This window comes from Diabrotica undecimpunctata, chromosome 3 (assembly GCF_040954645.1).
Source record: "Diabrotica undecimpunctata isolate CICGRU chromosome 3, icDiaUnde3, whole genome shotgun sequence".
Classification (NCBI taxonomy): Eukaryota; Metazoa; Arthropoda; class Insecta; order Coleoptera; family Chrysomelidae; genus Diabrotica; species Diabrotica undecimpunctata.
The window spans coordinates 11286544-11305858 of NC_092805.1; the positions used below are offsets into that span (position 1 = coordinate 11286544).

Genomic DNA, 19315 nt, shown 5'->3' on the forward strand with positions numbered 1-19315 from the left:
GACATAAACCATTAAGTTCTTAAAAACTTAAACGTCGTTTCATGTTTTATAATACATTAGAAATATCTTTTATGTGGAGATAATCCATTACAGTAATTTCCTGTTGGATCTGGCACATAACTCTGTCTCTTTTTTCAGGCGAAGAAAACTGTCCGTACGATTACATAAAAATCTACGATGGAAAAAACGAGTTCAGTCCCGTTATTGGCACATTCTGCGGAATGGGCAAATTCCCGTACTCCATTATTGGCACATCTCAGGACCTTTTTGTGGAATTTGTGTCGTCTCCTGCAGGTAAATATTCGTGTGATTTCATTCAACCGAAAGCGGTTCACTTTAAAACTACTTTTTGGGATACTGCTTTTACATTATGCACTCTTTTATATCACCGCTGCTACAATTTTAAAATAATTTTCGACGAATTTTGTGAAGGTACAAACACGAAATATTATTATGATTTTTAACCCTTTTAGGGTTGACGGTTTTTAAAAGAGTTTTTGGACACCCGGTGATATTTTTTGTTAATATAATGAGGCATAAAAAAGTTCCCCGTTAAAATTCTAATCAATTTTAATCTTAAATAACGTTTTTATTTATAGACCAATTTATATAGTTTTCAGAAAATAGAAGTAATTACTATTTAAATGGGAATAAGCCACAGAAAGAAAGCAGAAAGACATCAAGAAATATAAATTTGTATGTGTATACTTATCTTAATACACAATTTGGAGTAAAATACTATAAACTTTATTAGTCCGGTAAAATAAGGATGCAACCTTGGAATGAGAGATAATAAGCTGAAAATTTGCATACGTCTTTATTTTGATGGTATAAAACTTACCTCAAAAGTCTCATATAATCACGTGTCCGCGACTTAAGATATTTAAGGTCAAAGGTCACGAAAATGAGTTTTCTGCAAATATCTCGTTTCCCTTACACTTTATGACATTTAAGGTGGTAAGAAAAATCGTAGAATGGAAAATTCTCTTCAATTTTTGTCTCAAGTACTTTTATGTACCTTCAACCCTTCTTAAGATAGAGCGCAAAGAGTGGGGGACCGCTTACCTGTGTATACGGTAACGCAAAGTCAGCCAGTAGGATTCAATAAATAATAAGTTATATAATTAATTATTCACTTAAAATACTACTATTATCATTAAATTTTTATTATTTATTATTTAATAAACTATATTTATAGATATTAATTATAAAATATATATTTTTTATATAATATTTATTTTATTTTTAACAAACATACAATATTAAATGAAATATTTCAAATGACCTTTAATGATATTTTTAACAGCTGTATATACGATAAATTAAGATCAAGTGCAGAATTCAACAATAATCATTTTTATATTTAATTAAATACTGAAAAAATCATATTTATTATTTTTTTAAATTATATATTTATTTATTAGTCCAATAATCGATTTATTAAAGTTACAAATATACCTAATATATATTCTTTTATTATGTATGGTTAATATTTTTGTATTAATTTTCTTCTTCATCGTCTTCTTCTTCTTCTTCTTCTTCCTCTGACTGCTCAATATCGAATTCATCATCATCATTCTCGTTTATTAAAGTATCAGAATAAAAATATTCAAGAATATCAGGTGCATATTCATTGAAATCATCTGAAGTTAATGAAGCGTTTAGACATGATTGTCCATTACACTGCCCACAAATTAAAGTACATTGCAATCCTGATTTCCTGCATCCGCAATTAGAACCACAACCTTTCTTGCAATTGCAAAATATTGTATTCAGCAGTTCTTCTGGTGCTGGCGGTAATAATGTTGTTATTGGTTCCAGAAATTCATTTTGCATTACCCAGCCGAATTCTTGGGGTTCTAAATCATTTCCCAACCAAATTTGGGTCTGATAATAGACACGAATGATATGCTGACGAGCTGCTGCACTTGAAGGTGGAAGACTTTATAACTGCACTGGTTTGTTGAGTATTGTTGATTTGATGAACTGGGTGTATCGAAAAGAGTCTATATCGTCTTCTGATGTTGGAGCATTATTCGCTGCTAAGAAAATACGTACTCCATTTTCAAATAATTCTTGTACAGAGCAGTTTTTTTGTTGAAATAGTTGAGGTGACTGATGTAAATGGTGATTTTTTTCGAACATTTTAATAAACGATATTTTACCTCTCCTAGAAATCGCAGAAGTCGTATCACATTCACTAAACGCGTGTAAAAATAAGATGTGTTTCTTAGAATGAGGGTATTTATCAAAACTTTTCGATGAATATAATTTTGTCTCCGCGTTACCCTTACCAATTTAAAAAAAAAATTTCTTGTTGATGTGATTGAGCTCGTCCTATCAAGATAACTAGCAAATCAATATGTTCTCCTACAATGACGGAAGTTTTTCCTACATGTTCAGACTCTGCAATAGCTGTTTCTACAATGAGAACATCAGCATCATCTCTGGCTTGTTTTGTAGTGATATTAACAGCTTTTAATTTGTCGATAAGCATGTCTATAAAGATTTGTTCATTAGATGTGTTCAATAAAAATTGTTCTTGGCTGATAGGCACATTCATTGTTTCATCAAAACGGAGTTCATAAGATTTTGAAATACCGGCAGTTCTTCTTAGTTGTTCCATTGCTTTAATGTTCTTAGTGTAGTTTGAGTAAAAATAAAATAAATATTATATAAAAAATATATATTTTATAATTAATATCTATAAATATAGTTTATTAAATAATAAATAATAAAAATTTAATGATAATAATAGTATTTTAAGTAAATAATTAACTATATAACTTATTATTTATTGAATCCTACTGGCTGACTTCGCGTTACCGTATACACAGGTAAACGGTCCCCCACTCTTTGCGCTCTATCTTAAGAAGGGTTGAAAGTACATAAAAGTACTTGAGACAAAAATTAAAGAGAATTTTCCATTCTACAATTTTTTTTACCACCTTAAATGTCATAAAGTGTAAGGGAAACGAGATATTTGCAGAAAACTCATTTTCATGACCTTTGACCTTTAATATCTTAAGTCGCGGACACGTGATTATATGAGACTTTTGAGGTAAGTTTTATACCATCAAAATAAAGACGTATGCAAATTTTCAGCTTATTATCTTTCATTCCAAGGTTTGCCCCCTTTTTTGCCTTATTTTACTGGATTATATAATCCTATCAGATATAGAACATCTCGTATTTCGAGATTATATCATTTTAGAAACCACATTTAGTCATAAAAATATTAACTTGTGTACTATCTTGTATACTACAGTATGCGATTGTGAATAACCGCGTAAATAAACAAGCAAACAACCAATTAAATCTAATATTTTAATCACACCATTTATCTTTAGGTTTGTCAACGGTGTTTCAAAATATTTGCATATTATTGACTGTATATTGTGCAGTAGAAGTGAATGCCTGTGACACTTGGCATAAACCATGAGACGTGTTCACGATAGTCTTGATTAACTACAAAACTATGTGAACCCTAGCCCTCCTTATGAAATACTACAGTAAAAATAGATTGTTGTGAATTAAAAAAATTAAAATTACGATAACTATGCAATATAATTATTGATTTGTCGAGTGGTTTTCATAAAAGCCGAATTGGTGAGTTGAGATATTTTCTAGTCATGGATAATCTTCTTTATTCTACTTAGGTAATAACAGCCTTTCAAACAATTTACAATTTAAATAGAATAGAATAGAATAGAATAGAACTTATTTAGTCAATATATAAAAATAGTTTTGTTTTTGACAAGTTAAATGAATAGTGACAATCTAAATACATGCATATAAAATTTTTGCGAATTTAAACAATACAAACAGATACTTATATTAACAATTTAAATAACGACATACACCAAATAAACATATAAAAACATAATATATTATCATAATAGGCAAATGCCCTTACCAAACTAACATTATTGTGTAAAAGCTGTACTTAGGTACTCCGTTTTTGAATATAAACAATGTTTCGAAAAGTATGCTTTGAATTAAAGCTTAAACGATAACAAGTGAAGACTTTTTACTGCTATCAACATAACGCTTAATAAAGGGGATTAGAAAATCTAAAAGACCCAAACGGTCTTATTAGCCTGATGACTTATTTGCAGACCTTAGCATGACTTATTTGTAGCCTTACCCCCAGACAAGATTCAGGTCACCTTGTCTTTGTTCAATGAGTTTGATCCTCAAATAGTATTCCCTTCTTAGACATGCATGTCATTAGAATGGGAGATAACACCTTAACCACAAGTTGGTATTTATGCATTTTTTTTCAACAGTAATTCATGCGAAACACAGTCAAAAGCTTATGATAAGTCATACAATGTCAAAGACACAAAATGACCCTCCTCCAAGCCATCAACTATATCTCTCACAATTTTCTGTATAGCTAGTGTAGTGCTACACTTTTTTCTAAAGCCATATTAATTACAGTGAAGTATTTTGTGTTTTTCTAGATATTCTATCAAACAGACATTTAGAATACTCGAATACTAGAATTTTGCCGAAAATGAGAATGCTTCAGATGGGATGATAATTTTCAATTTTATCTAAAGCTCTCTTTTGACGTGACAACGTCTTAAATTAGGTTGTGGCTCGGAGTCATTCATGAAAAAGTGTAACGCCCGCTCACGTCTGTTACGGTGAGTCACCGAACGAGAGAGAGGCCCGCCGGACCGGCGAATGCCTTGCGTCTCTCTCCAGCTCAAACATGATCGGTCCGCTGCGCGCGTAGCACTAGAGAATTAGGCGCGTTGAATCGTCGTCCTATCCTCAACAAAATCACTCAAATAGAAATTAGTTAAGTTTAAGTTTACATGTACAATGTTTTAGTAAACAAAATATATGTATTTCTATAGTTAAAATTTGTGCAATTCTTATTTTCATTCAATTCCTTGTTCCTATTGTGCAATTTAATAATATTCATATCAATAAATATTCTACCGAGAAAAAGACGTTGTCACGTAAAATCTTCGCCCGTAAAACCGACTTTACAGGCAACCGATTTTTTTTGAACTTTTTTTACTTTTAATACCTCTGCGAAAATCCCTTCAGTAAGACAATAATTATTAAAAAGTATAATTAATTTGTCAATAACTATATCGGTTGTTTCCACAATTATTTTTTTGTTTAAGAAATAAAAGTCCGTGCAGTGTTAATTTTTTAATCTATGCAAAACATTCCTGATTTTAGTATCACTAACAGGTAATAAAAATAAAGAGTCGCAAGGAAAATGTACATATTTTAAAAAATCTATGGCTACATTTTCATTTGTAGAATTAAAAGTACTTCTAATATGTTTAGCTACTGAAGTAAAGTAATTATTGAAATCGTTTGATGTAATCGGTCTTGGGCAGACTTTTTTATTTTGAAATTTATTTCTGTGATAATTTATAACTTTATAACTGTCACGAGATATACACACTTTCTGAATTGGAAAAGAAATTCTCATAAGCCAGTTTCTTCTTTAATGATATTGATGATTTACAATGCTTCTTAAACTTTTTATACTCACTATATTCCTTTGTAACATCAGCAATTATCTGGACTGTTGAAAGATTTTCACGCATTGCTATTTCTATGAGCTCGTGATTTTTTTATTGGAAAATTAATTTCAGTTAACTTTACACACGTTTCGGTAATAAATTGTTTTAAAATCAGGATGCCATACTTGTTATATGTCTTCTGTATGTATTAGCACTATGACTATTTTCAGATTTTATTTTTAAGTAGAGAAATTGAGCAAAAGGATCAGAAATACATGGGTCCACAATTCCACAACCAACTATCTTACTGCTTATGTTTGTTACGATGTTATCTAAACAAGTTGCTGATCTAGTTGTGATTCTAGTAAAATCATTATTATTTATAGTTAAGCCAAAAGTAGAAATTAGATCACGGAAACTGTTTAATTCATTTGAAACTTTTTTGAAATCAATGTTGAAATCACCAATTATTATTATGCCTAAAGAATTAGCAGAGCAAAACACCAATAACTTTTCAAATAGGTGTAGAAAACTTTAAAATTCCCATTTCCGGTTCTATGCTCTGTTACTAAAATAGTTAATATTTAATATATTTTAATATTTAATATAATATTTAATATATCATTTAAGCAAACTGGTCGTGTAGAGATTTTATTATCGCTAAAGATTACAACACCTCCATGTTCCCTTACCTTCCGACAATAAAAAGTTGACAAAAAATACCCATCAAGCTTTAATGTTGTTAATTCCTTTTCTCTGAGCCAGTGTTCAGAGAAACATAATATATTGTATCTTTTATTTTTCAAAAAAATTTTAAGCTATTCTATTTTGTTTAATAAACTTTGTGTGTTTACATGAAAAATATAAACTAGACTAATCTGATCAGAGTTTGCAAAAGATTTGTGTTTAGTATAAAATGGTACAGAGTTATTCGAAATAACACTTTCACTTCTGTCTTTTCCGGTTAATGTATCTGGTTTGCATAGAAGATTTATAGACGGAATGTTTTCTGCAAAAAAATATATACTCACCTCTATGCCCTTCGGCCACGACTGTGGTTGAAAAAGAATATCCTTCAATTCTGCATCTGCCGTGATTATAGGGGATTTGGATCCATTTACCTTGTTCGCGTACAAAGTGCACGAGAACTCATGTCCGGGGAACTTTGTTTGTAGATATGTTTCCAATTTTTGTACTATAAGATTGTTTATACTTTGCGGCATAAATCCAAACTTTATCTTTTGATGCTAGCTCCTCATGATCGCTGTTATTACCCAGAACTTTTACATCGGACCGAGAAGGTTGGTTGACATTTTGAGTAAGACTGTGTGTGTCATTCATTTTCAAACTTTGTTGTGCCTGCGTTAATGCGATTTAGAATTGCTGATTTGTAATTTTTATATTTTTACGTGTCTCTTGTATACCCTTGATTTTCTTTCCATTATTTTTAGCGACCAAATTTGGAGGATGACCAGCAACACCGATTTGTTAGTTTGTATTTGGCATATGTTTAATCTCCAAATTTTCTAGATTTTGTAGCACATTTATAACATATGATAATTTATAATGTATGACATGTAACCACATTTTATTTTTATTTGTTATAAATTCGTGAGCATATACAAAATATTGAACTTAGGTGCACAAAAAATACTTATTTTTCGCTAAATATCTAGTAAAATATTGCCTGTATTATACAGTAAGTACCTTAAACCACAGGGTTAATTAAAATGTCGTCTTATGTCAGAAGCGATTTATCAAGATTTAAACTACTTGCCTGTATAAACCCTTTGTGTAAGTTCATAAAACCCAGGAAATGCGTAAGATGGCGACCCTTAACAGCTCCTTATTCCTATCCTGGCTCACCGTTGCCACAAGATTTGTATCACAAGATAGAAAAGCTTAAATATTTTGGAAAATTTTAATTAACATCTCTAAGATATCGTAAAGTAAGAAAAATAAGATAAATATTCTTATTTTTCATTCAAAACTTTCTAGTATACATTTTCTTAAAATTACTAAATTATCGGTAGAAAATTTCATTTAAACAAAACTTTAGATGAGATAGAAAAGCTAAAAAATTAATACGACAGAAGAAAATATGTTGTATTCTGTATTCTAGAATTAATATAAATGGTTTATACGAGGTGGGTTATCGAAAACTTTATTTCGCCTAAAACAAGGTTTTGCTCTTTCTTATTGATGAAAGAAATACAAAAACGCTCAGGCGAGTCAATTTTTATTTTAAGAGAGATATATCTCGTAAATATAATCCTTGCCAAATTTTAACTTGGTAGTACGATGTATTATAAAATAAAAGGTATTGAATATTTCTTGTATCGCCACCAACTTATTGCCTAAATGGATTGGCAATATTTGTTACACAACTACATCCTGGACTGTTGGAGAATCAATAGCGACTTTACCATTTCCAATATCTAGTTAATACTTTGATATTCTTACCTTACAAACTCACAAACAACAAATATTACCAATTGCACATAATAAATGTTCGTAAATTATACTTCAAATAATTTTTCCAACCTCCTATGTGACAAATACACACAAATTGAAATTTTTTGGAAAGATAGCTTTCTTTGTTAGTCGTAGTATGCCGCCATCTATTAGTTACATTGCGATCTAAAATGACAGAAAACTGTTTTTAAGGTCTTTCTGTATAATTTATTGAAAATTATATCTTACACAAATCTTCTTCTGATAATAACAAACACAATAAAAAATAATTATCTTATTTGGTGCCGTAGTTCTGAAGTGATCCTTGTACAAACATTTCGGCGATTCATTTTTATTAATATAGATTATTTACAACGGGATAACTTATACTGGATGGCATTACTAATTTAAATGAATAATTATTTGTGCCTAGAACTTAAATTACGACTACCGACTACGAATGAATTACGATTATTCATTTACTGAAATAAACCTCGATTACATGTCTATTGACCATTTTATATCATTGGTATATATTACACATCGACTCGTTACTAGACCAAATATGTTGATTAAACTGCTAAATCTACAAGGTTAACCTAAAGTGTAGCAAAAGTATTTTGAAACAATACACGCTTTTTAACAATATCATTTGGGCCCTAGATTTCTGATTAAAAACAATTTTACGTAATTTATAATAACGACTATATTTACGTTAAGTATTCTTTCACATTTTTTCTAAATCTTAATAAATTTGAAATACTTTTATATATTATAAGGAGTTGCCTTCATCCCTAAAAACGTTCTTAATGGGAACCGTCTGTAGTAAATCGATTTTATTGCAGCAGTTGGCTGCTGTAGTACGAAAAAAACTTCTTAATATTAACTAATATAATTAGTTTTTGTAAACATGAATAAATATGTTGCAGGTCCTCTATTAAACACGGGTTTCCACTTTAATGTTGGTAATTGGCCTGGTCATGTAGACACCGCAGGAAGTAGGAATGGCACATGCGACTGGTTGCTGTCTTCAGAAAGCCTTAGGGCTTCAGGAGATTCAGAAGGAATATTTCTTTCTGTTGCTCATTGGTATCCACCTCACACGAGTTGTACATATCTAATGCAAGGCGAAGAAGATGAAGTTGTAAGGCTGTATTTTCCAAGGTAGGTAAATTTCTAAAGGTAATAAAAGAATATCTGCAAATTAACTACAGATTTAAAACAATTTTTTCTTCTTACATCTTCTATCTTCTTTATTTTAACTTCATTTTAGAATATGTTAATGTATATGTAGAGTATGCTATTTTATATAACATGTATAGAAGTTCTATCATCTGGCTCTGTCAAAATTTTCCGCAATCATTAATTTTCCCCAATATTCTTTCCACTTCTTTAATATGTTATTTTTAGCAAAAAGTAGTGTTTTATTTTTATCTATAATAGCCTTATTAAAGACGCTTTATTTTTTTAGAACATGTGTCTACTATTAGTTTTTTTACTTGTGCCCTTTTATTTCTTTACATACAGGACGTTAAGTTCTAAATTAGATATACACACTAAAAATGGCAACACTGCGCGCCGTCGACTTTCCATGAACTTCCGTTGCCCTGGCGCCAATAATTTGCCATTATACATTAATATATTAATATGATATTTTTAGCAAAAAGTTGTGTTTTGTTTTTATCTATAATAGCCTTATTAAACGCGTTTTATTTTTTTAGAACATGTGTCTACTATTAGTTTTTTTACTTGTGCCCCTTTATTTCTTTACATACAGGACGTTAAGTTCTAAATTATATATACACACTATAAATGGCAACACTGCACGCCGTCGACTTTCCACAAACCTCCGTTGCCCCGTCGCCAATAATTTGCCATTATACAGTGGTTGTTTAAAGCAATAACAGTGTAGATTTTTAATTTATTTTTGTAAACAACATGTCTGTATATACGCCTGCAGAAAAAGTTCAAATAATAAAATGGTTTTATGGTGGTAATTCTGGACAACAGTGTGTAGATTTATTTTCTGTGTTTTTTTGAGGAGATACCAAATCCTTGCGCACAGTTAGTTCATAATATTGTTAAAAATTTTGAAAGTTGTTACTGCCTTAAAAATTGCAGAAAATGTCATTCTCAGAAGTGTCACCAGAAAAAGTTGAGGATAGAGAATACTTAGATACACAAATTTGTTCAACAATCGAGGTAGACTCAACACGTTTAAATAGAGACGTTGCTAGAGAGTAAGATGTTAGCAATATTATTGAAACGAAAGTGTGGAAAAAGCACGGCTACAAGAATTTAAATATTCGAAACCGCAGCAGATTTATCCAGACGACTACTATCGAAGAATGGAGTTTTATGAAATTATTAACGAAAGCTAATGATAAACCCATTTTTATTAAAAACTTTTGATTTACTGATGATTCTTCTGTTTCGTTTGTAGGAAGACACAATCCTTCCATTACGAGTTATTAAGCATGGGAAAACCAACACATAAGTGTTGTTTACCGAACTCAACGTCCTCAAAAAGTTAACTTCTGGACTGGCATTTTAGGAGGCCACCTTGAAGGCAACTTGAATAGTAGAGTATACCTCGATTTGTTACAGAATCATGTTCTTCTCGCTATTCTCAATCTTTCTGATGTATATCTTGAGAATATTTGGTTTCATCAAGACGGCTGTTCAGTTCATAACACTCGAATAATTAAGGAGTACTTAAAGAATACTTTCCCAAATCGAGACATCAGTGGAACAGGCGATATCAAGTGGCCTGCGCAATCTTCAGATCTTACACCCATGACTGCTTTTTAGGGAACATTTAAAAAGCATCATCTACGATCATCCTGAGGCTAGAGCCCAAAATTTGGATGAATTAAAAAATCGAATAAGAAAAGTCTCCAATTTTGTTACAGCAGAAACTCTAACATCTCTCCGCAGAAGTTTTTATGACAGATTGGCATACTGTTCAGCCGTAAAAGGTCAAATATTTGAATCATTTTTGTAGGGCATAAAGAATTATTTCGTATTTTATTAAGAATTATTTTTTATTTTCAATAAGAGCATATTTTTTATTTTATTTTATTTGTTTGTCAGTGTATTTTTATCGAGTTTATGTTATAAGAAATTAATCTTGTATACGTACGTAAGAAAAATAGAAATCGACGCGCGGTGGTCGGAGATGCATAACACATGCATTGTTGTGTTACTAAAGGGTTTCCTCGTTTTTTGTCTAGGAGTCTAGATGTTGGAGGGGATCGGAAAATTTACCTCGTACGAGACAATGTTTAACAATGCCGATTTTAGCGCTTTATGTAGTTTGCAATATCTAATCCAAAATTTAACGTACTGTTTAGTATAATATGGTTCATGTTGGCAATCATTTAATCTTAATTCTTAGTGCTTTGCAGGCTTCCTTTTAGTTATCATACTTGAATACATATATATTTTTGTAATATTTTTATTATTTTCCTTAATATGCTTTGACTTTGTTTTGATAATTCTTTTGGTTCTTTTCGTATTGCTTTAATTAACTTCGCTCATCAGTTCTACTAACTAATTTTTCTATATATATAAATATAACCTAAATAACTTTCGTGACTTACGTTTTTAAAAACCTTTTTAACAAAATTGTTTAATATCCTCTTCGTTAATTAGTTCAGCTGTTTAACTTCAGTACGTTATTTGTATAGATTAATCTATTTGTTGTTACAGTTTTAGAATAAATCGAATAGAATCTCCAATAAAGCCCATCGAAGGAGACTGCGGTGAATCTTTAACGCTGTACGACGCTTCTTGGCCTGACGATGCAAAAATTATCAAAACATTCTGTGATACTTTTTCAAAAGCAATGGAAAAGCACGATTTTGTATCCACCGGCAATTCATTGTTTGTCCGATTCGAAAGCAAAACAGGAAGCTACAGTGGGTAAGTTAAATAAATAAAATACACACGCCCAATAGCAATTCAAATTATTTGAGGTTTAAAAACAACACGAGGATGACCATGTGCCACAGGTATTTTAATGAAATTTGTAACAATTTTAACGAGTAAAACAGGTTTATAGATTTAAAGTTTTTGAGGTTATGTAAATAGAGGAAATTGGTCAGGCTTGGACTGACCCAATGGGATTCTTCTATCTATTTAAAAAAATCCGGTGGAAACGTAATATATAATGTAACAATAATTTCATTTTAAAAAATCAATCTATCACAAATGTTCGGATTATTCGGATTATTAGCAAATAAATGTGTGCATATTCTGTTCCCCAATTTTCCGTAAAACAATAAGTGGGTAAGTATATATGCTATATAGTGTATTTTTATGTATGAGAGAGTAATAAAACAATAAATTATGTATGCAAATCCCTAAACTGTTGATACGCGTGACTCAATGAAAAACAGATATTTGTCAACAAGTTTACAGAAGTATATAGGAAAACAATTTTAAATTGAGTATGACCACCACGTATAAAGGTTGGAGCAGAATAGAATACAATAGTTGTGAGGGTTACTAATCCCTAAATAAGGTTGCCAATGTCGGAGTGATGGAGGTTAACAGGTACTAATGAATTTGCAAGAAATGTAAGATGTTTATTTTATTGGTTATATATAACCAATAAAAGTTTAATAAGTACCTACCTATTTGCAAAATAAAGTTTAATTCTTTAGATAAAATAAAACGTTTTATTTTATCTATTTGCAAAATAAAGTTTAATTCTTTGCCTATTTGCAAAATAAAGTTTAATTCTTTAGATAAAATAAAACGTTTTATTTTATCTGAAATGAGTGCATTCCACGAAGTAAGGGTTTCAACAATCAAACATTTAATTCTTTAATTCCAGGAATCTACGACAGTAATTGACTAGATAATTACCTGCTAAACTTATTCCACAGAAAATGTGATAGTGGGTTTTTCCATTTTGTATATAGGAAGGTCCAAGTGGCGTATTCAAAATTCTTAACAGTTCACTAAAAGTAGGTACTTCAGTTGCAAGGTGCAGTTTATTGTGTATACTAGTGTTATGGAAAATTTGGAAGTGCCGTGTAAACGCCGAAAAATTGGTCCTCTAACAGTTAATGAAAAAACATTAATATTTACTTGTTTTAAATCATTTACAGACAAACGTTTATGTGAAAGTGTTGATGAGACCGTTGAGTTAGTTAGCAGTACACTTGGTGTTGGGAAATCTACGATTTACAGAGTTATTAAAGAAGAGAAATGTGGTAGTTTTCAAATGCCACGTAATGCTCCAGGGAAACCAAAATTTCAAATAGAATATCATTTTAAAGAAGGACTTCGACGGAAAGTGCATGAATTCTTCTTTAGACAAGAATTTCCAACATTGGATAAAGTTCTTGTCTCAGTTCGAGATGATAAGGATTACCCAGAAATGAGTCGAAGTACGTTATGGAAACTTTTAAAAGAAATAGGCTTCCGCTGGAAAAAGAATCCCAGAAAGTCTATTTTATTAGAAAGAAGCGATATTGTCATATGGAGAAGACATTTTCTAAGAACCATAAAGGAAATGAGAAACCAAAAAAGAAAAATATTTTATCTTGATGAAACATGGATCAACGAGGGTCATACACCAAATAAATTTTGGCAGGATGAAACTGTTACAAGTCAAAGGTACGCTTTTGTAAATAACTTATCTACTGGTTTAAACCCACCATCAGGAAAGGGACGCAGGCTAATAATAGTACACATTGGCAGTTCAGACGGTTTTGTTGAAGGTGGTTTATTAACTTTTGAATCAACTCGTACCGGTGACTACCATGAAGACATGAACGCTGATGTCTTTCAAGAATGGTTCGAACAAATGATAGATCTTCTTCCTAAGAACTGTGTAATAGTAATGGATAATGCAAGTTATCACTCCAGACTTATAGAAAGACTGACCACAACCAAGTGGTTAAAAAAAGACTTGCAGAATTGGCTGAGTTCAAAAAATATTACGTACCATCCCGGATCTATAAGAAAGGAACTTTATTCGTTGTGTGCCCTTCATAAAGAAAAATTTAAAAAATACGAAATTGATGAAATTGCCAAAAATCGTGGAATGACAGTACTTAGATCCCCACCATATCATTGTGAATTAAACCCGATTGAACTGGTATGGGCACAGATAAAGAATGAAGTTTCAAGAAAAAATACCACTTTTAAAATTCATGATGTTAAACAGTTGTTTTTGGAGGCCGTAAATAATGTAAAACCTGAAAACTGGGAAAAGGCAGTAAATCACACTATTAAAGAAGAGGAAAAAATGTGGAAGCTGGACAATATTACTGATAAAATGATCGAGCCAGTTATTATAAATCTTGGTTCTGAAAGTTCATCTTCTGAATCTGATTTGGATTTGTAACAAGTAGCTGTAAGTTTTATATTAATATTTTTATTCATCTATTTAACATACCTTAGACGGTTTTAAAAACTCTTTTTCTCTTTTGTAGTTTTTAAAAATTAAAAAAAATGTGAATTTTTTAAAATCCTTTTTAATGTAGGCCAGTCAGTTCTAGTATAGTGTGTAATAAAAGAGGTCACTTTTGTTTACATACACATAACACTTTATAACACTGAAATAATTCATTTATTTTTTACAATTATTCAAAGTAATTTTTCAATTAATCTTGAGCACGCCCATGGAGTGGTCGGAGCTACCAGTTAAAATTATGCTAATTACTCTCTCGTTCATAAAAATAAACTATAGCTATAGCATATATATATATATATGTATGGAATTTTTCGTATATAACATCATAAGAGAGAAAATTTTGCCGGCAATATTTTCCACTGGTATGAAAGTTTGTTGCCTCGCAATTTTCGCGAATTAAATTTTGACAGTTTAATCACCAGAATTCAGTCGAGAGATTTTGTCAAAATTGCATAAGCGAAAATTGCCGAAAGGCAACAAACTTGAATAAAACCCGACGAAAATTTTGCAGGTAAATAATTTTCTCTCGAATGATATTCTACAAGACTATTTCACGAGACAATTAATGCACCATATCAACGAAACATAATCTTTATTTATTTGTTAACAATATTAATAATAAGCTATAGTAGTTTGCTCATTCTTTTCTACCAAAGCATGATTTTGTGAATTATTGATCTGTATCATTTGAGAACTCGAAAGTCCAGCTTCATTTATTGTTCTGAGATTTTCGATCAACTGCTGGTGGTGACTGAAATCCAGCTGCAGATATGGTTTTAGAGAGCTTGCATTTAAGTGACCCGTTAATTAAATTAACTCCTGTTCAGAAACACCTTGGTTGTACAAGGCTGACAGAGCTGAGGATCGATGAGAATGGTTTCTTATTTTGTGTTTTTTGTGTCTATTCCAATTTTTTCAGATGACAATTTTGTCCACTTATTTTTTGATTTTTTATTCATGGTTTTGATTTCAAGTGAATAGTTTTTGAGCCAAGATCATTCCTTCCAGTTGAGGTGAACGTTAAGAAAGAGTCTGTCTGATTTAATCCCCGGTCCTCTTTTTTCCATTAACTTCAAAAATAATCTAACTGGGCATAAATTTTCGTTTGATGAATTTCTTACCAGACATTTGCTGCTTGCCAAACTTTTCAAAACGCCTTGATTTGTTTTGGAAAAAATGCTGTTGTGTTCAATTCGGCCCGTAAATTCTCCCATAACATCAAATTCCTTCTAGAAAACGTGAATCTTGCATTTTACGGCCTCATTGCCTCTCCAAGCAAGTTCAAAGGAGCAAAGGTGAAAAAATTTTTTTTGTGCTCCATCAGGGGTTTACTCGTCGTAGCTTTGGATGATTTTTAATAGTTCTTCAGTGGATAATGCTTTTGAACTGAGTTTTCTTTTTTTTAACACTTTGAAGCTGCCTCCGCTTGGTATCTCAGGCCACTCTTGCACATTTGAAAGATATATCTGTGAAACGGTTGATTTTTATGCCGTACTCCCTAAAATATTTTTCTTGTACCATTTTTGCTGTAGTATTTCATACTGACTTTATAATCTTCACCATTGCCTTTTTTCGTGTTAAATGCATAATCCTCGAGAGTTTTTGCTAGTTCCATTAAGGTAGTACATCTTTCAAGCGTAAAATTTCTCACTAGTAGAAACTACGAAAATTAAGTCCAAATAGAGCTTCTGGACCTCTGCGTGTTCAATGGGACATTTTCCGAAACCATTTTTTCTTATTTTTTTACCTGACTGGCATACAAATCTCGATTTTTCATCTGGATTAGTCTAGTGAAAATTAAAAATAGTCTATAGTTTGTTTTTATGAACGAGAGAGTAATTAGCATAATTTTAACTGGTAGCTCCGACCACTCCATGGGCGTGCTCAAGATTAATTGAAAAATTACTTTGAATAATTGTAAAAAATAAATGAATTATTTCAGTGTTATAAAGTGTTATGTGTATGTAAACAAAAGTGACCTCTTTTATCACACACTATATTAGAACTGACTGGCCTACATTAAAAAGGGTTTTAAAAAATTCACATTTTTTTTAATTTTTAAAAATTACAAAAGAGAAAAAGAGTTTTTAAAACCGTCTAAGGTATGTTAAATAGATGAATAAAAATATTAATATAAAACTTACAGCTACTTGTTACAAATCCAAATCAGATTCAGAAGATGAACTTTCAGAACCAAGATTTATAATAACTGGCTCGATCATTTTATCAGTAATATTGTCCAGCTTCCACATTTTTCCTCTTCTTTAATAGTGTGATTTACTGCCTTTTCCCAGTTTTCAGGTTTTACATTATTTACGGCCTCCAAAAACAACTGTTTAACATCATAAATTTTAAAAGTGGTATTTTTTCTTGAAACTTCACTCTTTATCTGTGCCCATACCAGTTCAATCGGGTTTAATTCACAATGATATGGTGGGGATCTAAGTACTGTCATTCCACGATTTTTGGCAATTTCATCAATTTTGTATTTTTTAAATTTTTCTTTATGAAGGGCACACAACAAATAAAGTTCCTTTCTTATAGATCCGGGATGGTACGTAATATTTTTTGAACTCAGCCAATTCTGCAAGTCTTTTTTTAACCACTTGGTTGTGGGCAGTCCTTCTATAAGTCTGGAGTGATAACTTGCATTATCCATTACTATTACACAGTTCTTAGGAAGAAGATCTATCATTTGTTCGAACCATTCTTGAAAGACATCAGCGTTCATGTCTTCATGGTAGTCACCGGTACGAGTGATTCAAAAGTTAATAAACCACCTTCAACAAAACCGTCTTAACTACCAATGTGTACTATTATTAGCCTGCGTCCCTTTCCTGATGGTGGGTTTAAACCAGTAGATAAGTTGTTTACAAAAGCGTGCCTTTGACTTGTAACAGTTTCATTCTGCCAAAATTTATTTGGTGTATGACCCTCGTTGATCCATGTTTCATCAAGATAAAATATTTTTCTTTTTTGGTTTCTCATTTCCTTTATGGTTCTTAGCAAATGTCTTCTCCATATGACAATATCGCTTCTTTCTAATAAAATAGACTTTCTGGGATTCTTTTTCCAGCGGAAGCCTATTTCTTTTAAAAGTTTCCATAACGTACTTCGACTCATTTCTGGGTAATCCTTATCATCTCGAACTGAGACAAGAACTTTATCCAATGTTGGAAATTCTTGTCTAAAGAAGAATTCATGCACTTTCCGTCGAAGTCCTTCTTTAAAATGATATTCTATTTGAAATTTTGGTTTCCCTGGAGCATTACGTGACATTTGAAAACTACCACATTTCTCTTCTTTAATAACTCTGTAAATCGTAGATTTCCCAACACCAAGTGTACTGCTAACTAACTCAACGGTCTCATCAACACTTTCACATAAACGTTTGTCTGTAAATGATTTAAAACAATTAAATATTAATGTTTTTTCATTAACTGTTAGAGGACCAATTTTTCGGCGTTTACACGGCACTTCCAAATTTTTTATAACACTAGTATACACAATAAACTGCACCTTGCAACTGAAGTACCTACTTTTAGTGAACTGTTAAGAATTTTGAATACGCCACTTGGACCTTCCTATATACAAAATGGAAAAACCCACTATCACATTTTCTGTGGAATAAGTTTAGAAGGTAATTATCTAGTAAATTACTGTCGTAGATTCCTGGAATTAAAGAATTAAATGTTTGATTGTTGAAACCCTTACTTCGTGGAATGCACTCATTTCAGATAAAATAAAACGTTTTATTTTATCTAAAGAATTAAACTTTATTTTGCAAATAGGCAAAGAATTAAACTTTATTTTGCAAATAGATAAAATAAAACGTTTTATTTTATCAAAAGAATTAAACTTTATTTTGCAAATAGGCAAAGAATTAAACTTGATTTTGCAAATAGATAAAATAAAACGTTTTATTTTATCTAAAGAATTAAACTTTATTTTGCAAATAGGTAGGTACTTATTAAACTTTTATTGGTTATATATAACCAATAAAATAAACATCTTACATTTCTTGCAAATTCATTAGTACCTGTTAACCTCCATCACTCCGACACTAGCAACCTTATTTAGGGATTAGTAAGCCTCACACCTATTGTATTCTATTCTGCTCCAACCTTTATACCTGATGGTCATACTCAATTTAAAATTGTTTTCCTATATACTTCTGTAAACTTGTTGACAAATGTCTGTTTTTCATTGAGTCACCCGTATCAACAGTTTAGGGATTTGCATACATAATTTATTGTTTTATTACTCTCTCATACATAAAAATACACTATAGTGAAAAAGTCAAAAATACAAATACAGTCAAAAGAACAAATACAAAATCATGTCACGTCATTCAAGATTTACGACGTCAGAACCCCACAGCGTTGCCAAAACCAATAAGTGAGGACTTTTTAAAATGGTAACTATTTAATAATACAATACACTAGTCAATTGGATTTTTTAAATAAAGAAAATATTCACATTTTCAATATTTCTTTTTCCACTTTTCAATAATTTGGGAAACGAGAGACGTTTTAATCCATACAATTATAAAAGATCACATAAAATTGTATAGTTTTAAATACATTTTGAAACTTAAATAGTGAGGCACCATATAAATCAACTGTCAATTTTGTATGGATTCTTTGACATATCGGAATTGCTGGTAATGAAGAAGTAGATTCTTTCGCAAAACTAGCAGTCTCGAGTCCGGAAGCTGTAGAAACCAGAAGCATTCCACTTCTAGATGTAAAACCTATAATCAAGAACTTAGTAATCAATGCTTGGCAGACTCAGTGGAATCAGTCAACATCCGAACTACGAGAAATAAATCATTTTTTTTGTATATTACCCATCGAGCAAAAAGACAAAAGAGGGAATCTAATCGTTATGAAAAGGCGACCAAAAAAGTGGCCTCTGATGGCGGACATATCCGGAA

General features: G+C 31.1%; 1 protein-coding gene across 1 annotated transcript in view; it reads left to right on the forward strand.

Moving 5' to 3' along the window:
• LOC140436425 (cubilin homolog) overlaps positions 1–19315 on the forward strand; it is a 989698-nt gene that overhangs the window by 928239 nt on the left and 42144 nt on the right. Inside the window, exons 5-7 of the mRNA XM_072525245.1 lie at positions 139–294; positions 8879–9113; positions 11661–11873. Of these exons, the coding sequence (XP_072381346.1) occupies positions 139–294; positions 8879–9113; positions 11661–11873 (604 nt within the window). The remainder of the gene's footprint in view (positions 1–138; positions 295–8878; positions 9114–11660; positions 11874–19315) is intronic.